Source organism: Myotis daubentonii, chromosome 3 (genome assembly GCF_963259705.1).
Source record: "Myotis daubentonii chromosome 3, mMyoDau2.1, whole genome shotgun sequence".
NCBI lineage: Eukaryota > Metazoa > Chordata > Mammalia > Chiroptera > Vespertilionidae > Myotis > Myotis daubentonii.
The window spans coordinates 193,141,173-193,155,720 of NC_081842.1; the positions used below are offsets into that span (position 1 = coordinate 193,141,173).

The following is a 14,548-nucleotide window of genomic DNA, read 5'->3' on the forward strand; positions in this document are numbered from 1 at the left end:
CTTAAACACTGACATTACAAATAAGATTTTTTGTTTAAGTATCTAGTCTTTTTGAAACAAATCTTATGGGCCCTCCAAGATTTTAAAAGTTGGAATCTTTGCCCTAGCCTGCGGACTGAAGGGTCCCGGGTTCGATTCCAGTCAAGGGCATGTACCTCGGTTGCAAGTTCAATCCCCGGCCCAGAACCTGGTCAGGGCGTGTGCAGGAGGCAACCAATCGATGCGTTTCTCTCACATCGAGATTTCTCTCTGTCTTTCCCTCTCTCTTCCACTCCCTCTAAAAATCAATGGAAAAATATCCTCTGGTGAGAATAAAAAAAAAAAAAGTTGGTATCTTTGTGGATTAACCACTTCAAATTACTTTACTACCTCACATATTTATTTAGACATTTTTTGAAGTGAACTCAACTACTCAATTTAAGGAAACTAACAAAACAAAACCCGCTTGAGGAGCCCAATTAAATGCCATAAATGATAACTACTAACACTACTTACAAGAGGACCTTTCTCCTTAGTTCCTTATACCTTCTAAGATAAATTCAAACCTAAAAACTGAATTCTGCCTGAAATTTATATATAGTAACTCTTACCTAATGGGAATGATTATCTGATTTCCCAGTCTATGGCAGGTTAAAGAACATTAGAAGGGATAGTGACCATAATGGAAAGTCACATTGATAGCACCAAGGATTATTAGCCTGACTATGAAGGAAGACAAGAAAAGTAGTTAAATAAATAAATAAATGGCACAACTGCTGCAAAGGCAGCGTGGCCTGGGCTCATCAGGACACACAGCTCAGTGTCCTCAAGGCACCACAGAATCGGGATGGAAGACAGCAATGACAATGCACCACAAGGCAGCCTGCAGCCTCTAGCAGTAACCAACTGTGTAAGCTTTTATTATATGGGATTATCTAATTCTGATTTTGAGGCTGTGCAGTAGGACCCTAAGGCTATTTTGAAGCAGGTGGTTAGAGAACACAATCATACAGCCTCCCTTATCTAGCCATATACCCCCAATTATTTGTTCTATCCCCTCACACATGGATTTTCACCCAAGCATTGGTAAATATGTGGTCTAAGGCACAGCATTCCATCCACCAAGACTCTGAGATATAAGTTACATCAAGGTTTATACTACTAAAGTCTAATGCTCTACTTTTTCCCCTTAACTGTATGCAAGCTTTGTTTATTTGGGCTTGGGTTTTTCTGCTACTTTTTTATACTGGCCAGGAAATCAAGGGACTAAAAGACTTTGTTTCATTTCCTTGTTAAAAACTAGTTTTTGTGTTGTGTTTTTTTTTTTTACTACTCTAGGGGTTCTAGATTTGAAACAGGCAAGGGCACATGTGAGATAATTTTAAAGATTATACATTACCTCATTGTACGGTGAAAAAATAAACTGGAAGATGATCAATAGTCCAATTAGAGTGGGTTGGCTGTCAAAAAACCCAAATGCAGCAAAAAGCTCCTTTCGACCACTTAATGCAGCAAACAAGAAGAAACACAGGAAAGAATTCATCTAGAAAGGACATAAAATTTCTAAGTTATTACTAAGCTGATTTCACTGCAGTACCAAAAAATGCAATAAGACATCATGGTGTGAATTTAAGGATGGTGTTAGTGTGCCCTAGGCAGTTTGGCTCAGTGGATAGAGTGTCGGCCTGCAGACCAGAGGGTCCTGGGTTCAATTCTGGTCAAGGGTACGTACCTTGGCTGCATGCTCTTCCCCAGCCCTGGCCCTGGTCGGGGCTCGTGCAGGAGGCAACCAATCAATGTATTTCTTTCACATTGATGTTTCCTCTCTGTCTTTCCCTCTCTCTTCCACTCTCCCTAAAAATCAACGGAAAAATATCCTTGGGTGAGGATTAACCAAAAAATAAAAATAAAATAAAATAAAAGGAAACACTCTCCATGAGGAACTTTAAGCAGTCTATATCATCGTTCACTCAGTCTGGAAGCAGAGAGGGAGAGAGGGTCTAGGCTGAGGCTATATATACTAATTCACTAGCAGTGGACAACTAATAGTTTGGCTGGATCAGGGCTTTGGAACAAACTAGAGGATGGCTAACAAGATTGGGAAAAAAGGGATGTGGGAAAACTTCCAAAATCAGTCCTGAGTGCGTTAAATCTGTGGTCTAAGGTGAGAGTCCCACAAGAGGAGGCTCTCAATGATCAGGTGGAGACGATGCCTGTTTTGTCTCTCAAGAACTTGGTTGAGGGACTCATGAACAAAACAGCCAAGGCGATAGGGATGGAGTCAGTGCGCTAGTCAACAACATAAGACATCCCCCCACTGGCTCCTGCTAGGTGCCCAATCTCAGGGGAGGCAATCAACCCCAGCCCCAGTACCACACCTTAGGGACCAGCCCACAGCCTCATATGAGGTAAACTGATTCCACTGGACCCCTACTTTCATGAAAAGGGCAGTGATTTTCCTTATTAGACCGAACTTGGATTTATTTAAAGTCTTACTCACTGAAGTGTATCCATACAACATAACTTCAAGCCAAGGAACTCATTTTTATACCTAAAGATGTTAAGGCAACAGGAAAGTACCTACAGGATTCATAAATTTTCCCATATAATTCATCACCCAGTACCACGTGGCTTTTAGAAAGGTACAAAGTCCCACTTAAGATTCAGTTAAGCCCATAATTGCTCGGCTCTAGTCACCAAGATGCAGTGCTATTTCACCCAGGGCCTGCAAATGTGTGGTCACTCTGTGGGTTTAGAGGTACTAATACCCAAAGGAGGAAGGTTACAGGAACTGTTATTTTCTTCGTTATATTCACTACATTTTCCAATTTCTTATCAATGGATGTATAATGACTTTTAAATGAGAAAAAACAAGTATTTTTATAAAAGCATTTTAATGTCCAACTTACTTGAGCTCATTTCTTTTGATCTTACAGTTCCCACAGTTTAGTAACTCAGGAGGTAGTGATGACGATGGTGATAACCATAAATACTTTATAGTACTTACCAATTTTCAGGTACTACTATAAACTCTTAACATATATTAACTCATCTAATACTTATATTAGTCCTTTGAGGTGTTACCATTCAAAAATGGGAATGGAGGCAGACAGGTTCAGGAAAGTACCTGTGGTCACATAGGTAGTGAGTCAGGGAGCCGTGATGTGAAGCCAGGTGGCCAGGCTGTACAATCTGTCTTAACCTCTCTACTCTATGATCTCATACCTGCCATACTTCAAATTTGACTACCATGCCATAAAAAGAGAACTGTCATTCCAAACTTACCTGGCTAATAATGATATTTTTGACTGTGTGTCCCAACTTCCAATGTCCCAGTTCATGGCCTAGTACAGCAAGGACCTCCTCATTATTGCATCCTTGTTTCTTATTCTGAATCAAAGAACAAATTGAAAATAAATGATCAAGAAACTTCAAAAAGTTTATACCTTTTACCCCAGTAAGAGCCCGTATTTGATTCTAACTTAAGGAAGCAGTCTGACTTTTGTGCGAAACTGTTCATTTACTTAACAGAACATTCTCTAAACCACTTATATTAGACACTGGGTTAAGCACCAAGGAGAGAATCAAGAACAAAACATATTTGTTGAAGTTTATATGCTGACTTTCTAAAGCTTACATCCTAATTTAGATTAGGAAAAAATATAATTTTTATCAATAGACTACATAAATAAATCATGACAATGTCATATGACAGCCATATTATAAATCCATTAATTTTTTTTTTATATATGGAATGCTTCACAAATTTTGTGTGCCATCTTTGCGCAGGGGCCATGCTAATCTTCTCTGTATTGTTCCAATGTTAGTATATGTGCTGCCAAAGCATGCACAGAAATTTTGTTTTTAAAAATTAGGCTGTGATATGGGAAATTGCTAATGATGAATGTGTCAAGTAATAATTATATTACAGATCCATTAGTAATATTTTCAAAGATTATGTTCTGACATGGAAAAATGATTTAATTAGGTAAAGAAAGTAGGAAACAAAACTAAAAACACTATATAATTCTAATTATGAAAAAATGTGAGCCTGGCTGGCATGGCTCAGTGGTTGAGCATTGACCCATGAACCAGGAGGTCACAGTCCAATTCCCGGTCAGAGCACATGCCCAGGTTGCAAGTTTGATCGCCAGTGGGGGGCGTGCAGGAGGCAGCCGATCAATGATTTTTGCTCATCATTGATCTCCCTCTCTCTCTCTCTCTTGCTATCCCTTCCTCTCTGAAATCAATTTTATCTATCTATCTATCTAGAGGCCCAGTGCACGAAATTCATGCACAGGGGTGAGGGGGGTGTCCCTCAGCCTGGCCTGCACCCTCTCCAATCTCAGACATCCCTCTCACAATCCAGGACCGCTGGCTCCTAACAGCTCGCCTGCCTGCCTGCCTGATTGCCCCTTAACCGCTCCCCTGCCAGCCTGATTGATACCTAACTGCTCCCCTGCTGGCCTCATCTCCCCCAACTGCCCTCCCCTGCTGGTCTGATCGCCCACAACTGCCCTCCCCTGCCGCCACCTGCCTCCTCCACTGGGACCTGCCTCCACTATACCGCGTGGAGCCGCAGGACTCCCAGGGCTCACTGTGTGGAGTGGCCGCCGGGCCCCGCCTCACCTATGTGCACAGCCATCTTTGTGGCAGCCATCTTGTGATGACATAGCACACGAGGGCACGAGGACCACCTAGGCTTTTATTAGTATAGATTATATATATATAGTAAATGTCTATGTAAAAATACATAAACCTAGAAAATAGACTGGAGGTATATCAAAATGTTAACAATAGTTTCTTCTATATGGTAGAATTATAGTGATGTTTAACTATTTTATATCTTTCCTATATTCTAAATTATCTACACCAATAAAAGACAAACATGCAAATTGACTGTACCTTTGCTACACCTTAAGCCATGCCCACCAGCCAATCAGAGCGACTATATGCAAATTAGCCCAACCAAGATGGCGGCCGGCAGCCACGGAGCTGGAGCAAGCAGGAGGCTTGGTTGCCCCAATGATGGAGGAAGCCAAGCTTCCCTCCTGCCACAGCCGGCTCTGAGCTCCACTCAAAGCAACGAAGTTTCAATTATAGAAGGTAAATAAACCCCAGATACCTGCTTTCAGCCGGCTGTGGCCACGGAGCTGGAGCGAGCAAGAGGCTTCCCTCCCTCCCACCCTGGCCAGCTCTGAGCTCCTCTCAAAGCTACAAAGTTTCAATTATAGAAGGTAAATAAATCCCAGAATTAAAAAAAAAGAAAGGAAAAAAGGAGAGGCTGGGAGCTTCTGTCGCGGGGCTTGGTCAGCCTGAAAAGGGCCCTCAGCCCCTCACCCAGACTGGCCAGGCACCCCAGTGGGGACCCCCACCCTGAAGGGGGTGTGACCAGCTTGCAAACAGCCATCAGCCCCTCACCCAGGCTGGCCAGGCACCCCAGCGGGACCCCCACCCTGATCTGGGACATCCTTCAGGGCAAACCAGCGGGCCACCACCATGCACCAGGCCTCGATCCTATATAATAAAAGGATAATATGCAAACTGACCCTAACAGCAGAATGACTGGGAAAGACTGGTCACTATGACACACACTGACCACCACGGGGCAGACGCTCAATGCAGGAGCTGCCCCCTGGTGGTCAGTGTGCTCCCACAGGGGGAGCTCTGCTCAGCCACAAGCCAGGCTGATGGCTGCCAGCACAGCGGTGGTGGTGAGCGACTCTCCTGCCTCCTCAGCAGCACTACGGATGTCTGACTGCAGCTTAGGCCTGCTTCCCGCTTGCAAGTGGACATCCCCCAAGGGCTCCTGGGCTGACAGAGGGATGTCTGACTTCCAGCTTAGGCCCGATTCGCCGGGGAGCGGGCCTAAGCCAGCAGGTGGACATCCCTTGAGGGGGTCTCAGACTGCAAGAGGGCACAGGCCGGGCTGAGGGACCCCCCTGAGTGTACAAATTTTTGTGTACCAGGCCTCCAGTCCTATATAATAAAAGGGTAATATGCAAATTGACCCTAACAGCAGAACGACTGGGAATGACTGGTCACTATGACACACACTGACCACCACGGGGCAGACGCTCAATGCAGGAGCTGCCCCCTGGTGGTCAGTGCACTCCCACAGGGGGAGCTTTGCTCAGCCACAAGCCAGGCTGACAGCTGCCGCCAGTACAGCGGTGGTGATGGGAGCCTCTCCTGCCTCCTCAGCAGCGCTAAGGATGTCTGACTGCAGCTTAGGCCTGCTTCCCACTGGCAAGTGGACATACCCAGAGGGCTCCCGGTCTGCCAGAGGGATGTCTGACTGCCAGCTTAGGCCCAATCCCCCCCCGGGGAGCAGGCCTAAACCAGCAGGTGGTCATCCCCCGAGGGGTCCCAGACTGCCAGAGGGCACAAGCCGGGCTGAGGGACCCCCCCGAGTGCACAAATTTTTGTTCACCGGGCCTGTAGTCTATATATAAAAGCCTAAGTGACCAGACGATCAGTTGCTATAATGCGTACTGACCACCATGGGGCAGACACTCAGTGCAGGAGTTGCCCCCTGGTGGTCAGTGTACTCCCACAGCCAACCTCCCACAGTCCTTCCCCGCAGCCGGCCAGCTCCCCGTCCCACCCCGATCAGCCTCGATCGCTGGCCAGGCTGAGGGACCCCACCTGTGTATGAATTCGTGCACCAGGCCTCTAGTATATATATAAAAAGACACACACACACACACACACACACACATCTATAATAATAAAAGCATAATATGCTAATTAGACCGGACGTCCTTCTGGACGACCTTCAGGATGAAGCCGGGGTTGCAAGGGAAGCCTGGGTCCTGAGTGCTTGCTGGTGGCCGGAAGGAAGCCAGGATCCTGGGTGCAAGAGGGAAGCAGGTGCCAGCAGTCAGGGGAAGGAAGGCCTACTCTTGCACAAATTTTGTGAATCGGGCCTCTATTATACATATAAATAAAGATAAAAAGCTACAAGGATGCGGAAAACAGTAGAGGTGACAACAGCAACATTTTGGAAGCAGGAACGCAGATGGAGAAAAGAGAACCAGCCTTATTTACACCAGTCTTCAAATGGTTTGGGAATTAACAGCACCAGGTACTTCTGGAACTAGGGGGGAGGGGGAGGCAACTAAAATAAGAATTGAATGAGAGCTGTTTGAGAAAGAGTTAAAGCTGAGCTCCACTATCAACAAAAAATTCCTTCTCTAGCTCCACACCAAAAGGCAATTGCTCTTCCCTCATCATGGCAGATGCCTGATAGTTTGTTCTCTGGATAGAGCAAAAGAAGAGGATTTTTCAACTGGGGGTTCACTCAGCTTGCCAATAAAAAAGGTAGTGGCTGTCAGCCATAACAACAAAATCTATCTACAGACTATGCACAAGACATCTAAAACATAGAGATGGTAAGGTTAAAAGTAAAAGGATAAATGAGATAGTGGTAATGGTTATACAACATGAATATACTAAAAAATACTGAATGTCCATTTTAAAATAGTTAAAATAATAAATTTTATCTCAATTTTTTTGAAAAGTGAAATTACATGACAATGCTAGCAAGCATTAACCAAAAGAAAGCTGGGAGCTATATTAATATCAGACAAAATCAACTTAAAGCATTATTAAAGAAAGTCACAAAAGAATGATAAAGGTTCAATTTAAGAGGAGGATATATTAATTCTAAATTTTTATCTACCTAACTAAAGGTTTGGTGCATGAAATTCATGCATGGGTAAGGTCCCTAAGCCTGGCTGGCGATCAGGGCCGATCGGGGCCTTCTGGCTGCAGGCCAGGGCCTTCCTTTCCTGGCTGCTGGCTGGGGCCTTCCTTTGTTCCGCGCTGCCTCCTGGTTGTCAGCGCACATCATAGCAAGCAATCGAATTCCCGGTCTTCTAGTCCAACTCCCAAGGGGACACTTTGCATATTAATCTTTTATCCTATATAATAAAAGGCTAATATGCAAATCAACCAAACTGCAGAATGATTGGTTGCTATGATGTGCACTGACCACCAGGGGGCAGACACTCAATGCAGGAACTGCCCCCTGGTGGTCAGTGCGCTTCCACAGGGGGAGTGCTGCTCAGCCAGAAGCTGGGCTCATGGCTGGCAAGTGCAGCGGCTGGCCGTGGCAGGAGCCTCTCCCGCCTCTGCTGCAGCACCAAGGATGGCCGACTGCTGGCTTAGGCCCGCTCCCAAGTCAGTGCAGTCCAGGCTGAGGGACTCCTGCCCCAATTCATGTATTTCGTGCACCAGGCCTCTAGTATATATAGAAGAAGATACAATTTCCTCAGAATATATTTTTCAAAATTGTCAGATTTGTAAATAAAATCTGACAAACCTATCATAACAGAGGATATTAACATACCTCTCTCAATCTTTGAAACATCAAGCAAATAAAATGTCAATAACGATCTGAACAAATTAATAAACAAGCTTGATCTATCAGAGACATATAGTATCCTGCAATAAACAATTAGAAAACATATATCCTAGAAAGTGAAGGTTAAAGGTTTTGAAATAAATTCCAGCTACTTAAAGGGTGAAGTACCCCCAAAAAACAAACAAACAAACAAAAAACACACAGATGAGCGTGGACTTGATTTTGCTTTATACAGTTTAGATGATGGTTTCTAACTTTTCTGTTACTTTAATAATAAGCAAAAATATGGCTGTTTTTAATAATGATGATACTAGTTCCCACTCATTATTGGGTTATATACCAGACAGTGAATATTAGGTATTTTACGTACAATTCATTCATTTCTACTTCTATAAGGCAGGTATCATTGGCCTCATTTTATATAAATTAACAGTCTTCAGGCTTGTGTTTTCACCAGTTCTCAATTAGATAGCATAGGCTCATGTCTTTGGTTTGATATCCGGATTTCGAAGCTATTCAGAACTGCACCGGAGTCACACTCAAAGATATGGAATGAAAGAGATTAAACAAGGATCATTTTCCAGAAAAAGAATTACTTGCTTGTAGTGGACTTTTAGGCCGAACTGGATTTTCTTACTTTTCCACACTAATTTCATATAAAAGAACAACAAAAATACCACACATCTTCCTTATCTATGATACTTTCCTTTTTATAAAATTCATACACTGATTCATTTGATCTTCACAGCACCAAGCTGGGCAGGATGGAAAGTATTATCTTTAGTTTAGAGATGAGGAAAAGGAAGCTAAGAAATTAAATGTCTTGCTTACGCCTGGCCAACATGGCTCAGTGGCTGAGTATCGACCTATGAACCAGGAGGTCATGGTTTGGTTCTAGGACAGGACACATACCCGGTTTGTGGGCTCGATCCCCAGTGTGGGGTGTGCAGGAGGCAGCCGATCAATGATTCTCTCATCATTGACGTTTCTATCTCTTTCTCTCTCTCCCTTCCTCTCTGAAATCAATAAAAATATATTAAAAATATAAATAAATAAATAATAAATGTCTTGCTTAAGATATCTTGCTAATAAACAGTGGGTAAAATCCAAACCCACATCTGAGAAGCCTGTGCCATTTCTATTATACTTAACAGGTAGGGAGACTTTCACATAACCCTACCATGTGCAGCGGAAATACTTGTTTTATTCTATAAAAGGGCAGCTTTTCTGTTCAGTTTTATGTAGTTTTAATTTTCCTTTTATTTAAATTGCTTTTGACACAGGTTGTTCCAATTATGTGTTCTATTTGTCTCCTGAAGGGTAAAATTCCAGAAAGTAAGTTTCCTAGACAGCTTTAAAAATGTTAATAGCCAATATAGACATTCAAAATGTTCATAGCAGTAATCTCTAAGAGGAGGGATTTCAAATAACTTGAGTGTTTCTCCTTAAACTTGTTAAAAATCAAATGATTCATCTTCTCTACATTATCCAGACTTAAAACCACCTTTGCATCCCCCACTTACTGTACATACTAGGTGCTCAGTAGCAGGTGCTGAATAAATCACTGTTTTCTAAACTTCGGTCACATCTGTGTACTCTCTGTGTTATTTACTTAATGTCTTTCTTTAAACCAATTCACTTTTTAAAAAATATTTTTTTATTGATTTCAGAGAGGAAGGGAGAGGGAGAGATAGAAACATCAATGATGAGAGAGAATCATTGATTAGCTGCCTCCTGCATGCCCCACACTGGGGATCCCACAACCTGGACAGTGCCTTGCCTAGAAATCGAACTGTGATCTCCTGGTTCATAGGTCGACACCCAACACTGAGCCATTAACCCAACTCACTTTTTAAAACTGAGCCTCATCCTAAATGACAATATTCATGAAATCTAATATGCTAGTTTTCTTTTTCCTAATATACAGTAGTAAATATAGCTACTCAAACTCATAATGATATACTACTTAAAATTACCTCACCAGTGGGACATACACTGGAAAGAAATACAGTTAATGAATGTTGAGTCCATCTTTGACCTTCTCCTTCACTCCACATAACAGCAATCAGCAAGTACTTTAAATCCATCTTTTATTGTTACTCTCCCAGTTATTCTGACCTCTCACTCTAGTGCAGGCCCTCATTGTCTCATGCTTGTCTTTGCTCTCTCCTATATGCTGCCACGAAATTTTTATCTTCCTAAAACAAGATTTGGCCTCTATACTCAAGTCAATTTAAACTTTTCAGGCCATTGGACACAACCACTTGATGTCTTCAAGAAGGAGTATTTTACAAACTGGTCCTGGCCTACATTTTCATCTCATTCTCAGAGAATCCATTCAGTCATCAGAATAGCCACTGTATAGTGAGTTGTTGTTGTTTTTGGCTTCTTTAGCTTTATTAATTCCATGTCTTCAATGTGAAGAGGCCCATCCTCAAGTCAAATCCTGTCTAGTTCAAATATTCTCTTTTAAGAAATCTGTCTGATCATTAGAATCTGCATTAACTTCTTAATTTCTAAAAGCCACACTACTTCGGCTACTTAGGATATTTACCACACTTTGCCTTAAAGTATGGGCTATTTGTGTACATATCTAGTCTTCTTCACTATAGGTTCTTTAGGATAGGGCTATGCCTAATATATCTTCATCTTGTAACTTATACATAGATGCTAAAATATCTGTAGTTATCAATGAAATAAAGCAGGCTCTTTAAGAAGCCAGAAAATAATTCAAATTCCATTCAATATGCTTCAAAGGACTAACCAATCTTTTAAAAACTTTAAGCCAAAGAGTACTGTTCTCATAGATACTAAAGATCTAATTTCATTACATTGCTTAAAGTTAGTGAATCACTACCTATGTCTAGGTTGGGCTATAATGCAATCCACCCTGTATGTGGATACCTCTTAGTACGTTGCTTTGCTGAATTTGTATGACTCCTCAGTGTTGTCACTGGGTTAGCCTTTCTGGACTCAGTTTTCCTAACTACAAGATGACCTTAAGATCTCTCCCTGGCTTAAAATCCTATGACCCTTGGTCAGACCAAAGTGATCTTTATTCCAAAATCCTAACAAGTGGGATAAGCACACTTAAAAAATAAATACAATCAAATGAGTTAAGCTTCTCCCAATGCTATTTAATCCCTTCACAGAATTTTGTTCCATCTACATATTTATAACAGGCTAGGCATTTTACTAGACCATCTTTTTAAGTCAAAGCAGATGCTTGAATGATAGTAATTATTTTCTGGTATGTAGACGATATAAAATGAACTAAAGGTATTTCTAATATAGGGTGGGGCAAAAGTGGGTTTATAGTTGTTTGTATAGAAAGTAATACAATAATTAATAAACAATAATACAAGAATAAATTCTGAGTTTTGCATACTCACAACTGTAAACCTACCTTTGACCCACCCTGTGTATTATTTCATTTAATCTTCATGACCCTAAAAGGTAGACCTCTTTAGCCCAGTATCTCTCAACTCAGAGTGATCTTGCCCTGCAAGCCCCCACGCCCACGGATATCAGGCAATGTCTAGAGACATTTTTGGTAGTCACATCTGTTGGGGTGGCAAGACGGTGGTAGTGGTGCTGATGCTGGCATCTAGTGGAGAGAGGCCAGGGATTCTGTTAAACATCCTCTGATGCACAAGACATCCTCCCACAACTAAATATTATCTGGCCTAAATGTCAACAATGCTGAAGTGAGAAACCCCAGTAGCATTATCTTTTAGTTAAGAAGCCAATGATTTGCCTGGCTGGCAGTTGAGCGTCAACCTATGAACCAGGAGGTCACAGTTCAATTCCTGGTCAGGGCACACGCCTGGGTTGTGGGTTTGATCCCCAGTGTGGGGCATGCAGGAGGTAGCTGATCAGTGATTCTCTCTCATCATTGATGTTTCTATCTCTCTCTCACTTTCCCTTCCTCTCTGAAATAAATAAAAACATATATATTAAAAAAAAAAAACACCCCAACAATTTAGAAAGCTTAACATACTTGCCCAGCATTACACAGATTCAAAATCATCTCTGAATGACACCAAAGCCAACAGAACATCATACCTACAAATACTGGTGACTACTTCTGATTACATTTGTGTCGTTTCTTATCATTGTCTCTCCCCTTCCCCCATTAGCCTTAGCACTTTAAACTTTGCTAGCCAGCATCAGCTGACCTCATCCAGGAAAGGACTCAGAAAAAGCTTTCTCAGACTCTCAGGTCAGACTTAAGAAATGCCTTTTCTTGTGTTCTCACTGCATCCAGTATACATAGCTTCACTGTGGCAATTACTATGCTGTACTGTGATTGTATAAGTTCCTTGAGAGCAAGGGTTTGCCTCTTTAAGTTTGTATTCCAAGTGCCAAGCAAAATATCTCAGCACAGAGTATACATTTCATAAATATTTGTTAAATAAACAAAAGAAAACTGACCAAATTACATAATGTACCCAAGGACACACAGCTACTAAATGACAGAACCAGGATTCTAATCCAAGTCTCTCCGTTGCCAGAGCCTATAATTATTGTCTCAATGAAACTAAAAATGAGATGTCTATCTCCTCTTTATCCTGCCTGTGGGATTTCTTTGATCATAAACATATCAGGAATATAGATAAAGCCCCTGTTTTAAAGATAGCTTATAATCATAAGAATTTTCCTATCTTATGCTTCTAATTTTAATGTGTACATTCTGCAAAAGCTTGCAAGGTAGTCAGCATGTATAATAGTGAGGATCTCTCCCAAATACCAGAATTATGAAGGGGCCATGGTGTTTGTATCTGATAGTCTCCCTGAATTCAACACTTACATAGAAGCGGATGTTACCTAGAGTCATCACAGAAACTGTTTATAAAAACTAAACCAGAGTCTCTTAGGAAAAGAAGAACTCACTTTAACTTTAGCTTTTATTTCTTCACTGTCCCCTTCTCCATCATTGCGGGGTTCCATGCCAGACTCCTCCCGGATGTCTTTGTTTAGTACAGAATATTCTTCTAGTAGAGTGTCAAACAAAACTATTCGCTTGTTCTTGAAGAAGCCATAAAAATAAGCATTGCTGTGGGAAGAGCGTTTAGATCCTAAGGAAAAGACAGTTCAAAGCACGGAAAATAATTAAAAAGTCTGGGGTCCTTTGGAGAGACTCCTAGAAATTGAATTACTGGAAAGGACATTAACATTTTCAAATGGTTTAATACCTGAAGAAACTGTATCAACATAAATCACCACCAGCAGTGGAGAGTGTCTGTTTACCTGTAGTCTTGTCAACAGAGATGTGTGCTCATCAGGGCTGTAGAGCAATAAGTAAGTAAGGAAAACTTAAATATCCAGCAGCAGCAAAATGATTAAATTATTGTAAAGCTATGAGGTGGCAAAATTATACTAGAGTTAGAAACATTGATGAGAGAGAAACATCGATCAGCTGCCACCTGCACACCGCCTACTGGGGATATGCCTGCAACCCAGGTACATGCCCTTGACTAGAATCAAACCTGGGACCCTTCAGTCCGCAGGCCGACGCTCTATCCACTGAGCCAAACCAGTTAGGGCCAAAATTATACTTTTGAAGAATGTTAACAAGATAGGAAAAAGTTTCACCAATATAATGAGGATTAAAACTTTATGTACCTAAGGTTCCACTACTGTCATGAAAACAATATACATGTAAATAGAAAAGTATAAACAAAAGCCTATTAAGAAATATATCAAAATACTGAAGTGTTAAAAAAAACCCACTGCAGTGTTTATCACGGGCTTCTAGAACTATGGATTTTTGTTCCCTTGTCTATTTTCCAAGGCTTGTAAGTATACACACTTCTATATTCAGAAAATAATTAAAGCTATTTTTTAAAATACTGAGGAAAAAAATACCTAAATTTTTAACAGTGGCTAACAGTAGCTGAACAAACTATGATTAATTTTTATTTTCTTCTTTATTTATATATTTTTATTTTCTAAATGTTCTATAATGTGCAGTGAATTTAATAACTACAAGCAGACTTTGGGTTCAAATCTTGGATCTGCCATGTATTAGCTGTGCAGTAAGAAACTTTCTTAAATTTCTTTAAGCTTTATTTTCCTGTTTATGATGCAAGCCAATATCTATGTCATTGAATTAGGTTAAGGGTTACCTGAGAAATTCTAAGTAAATCAATTAGTATACTGCCTGATCCATATAAACTATTATTATTTACATACTTTTAA

General features: G+C 41.3%; 1 protein-coding gene and 1 non-coding gene across 3 annotated transcripts in view; both read right to left on the reverse strand.

Annotated features, from left to right (window-relative positions):
• Positions 1-14,548, reverse strand: part of ZMPSTE24 (zinc metallopeptidase STE24) — a 35,697-nt gene that overhangs the window by 2,877 nt on the left and 18,272 nt on the right. For both annotated transcript variants that reach the window (XM_059690053.1, XM_059690052.1), the window contains 3 exons: positions 13,241-13,425; positions 3,265-3,369; positions 1,379-1,522 (listed from right to left, as the gene is read on the reverse strand). In XM_059690053.1, coding sequence (XP_059546036.1) covers positions 1,379-1,522; positions 3,265-3,369; positions 13,241-13,425 — 434 coding nt within the window. The remainder of the gene's footprint in view (positions 1-1,378; positions 1,523-3,264; positions 3,370-13,240; positions 13,426-14,548) is intronic.
• LOC132232047 (U6 spliceosomal RNA) lies at positions 3,723-3,826 on the reverse strand. Its single transcript, XR_009452210.1, has one exon. It is a non-coding gene; the product is annotated as a U6 spliceosomal RNA (small nuclear RNA).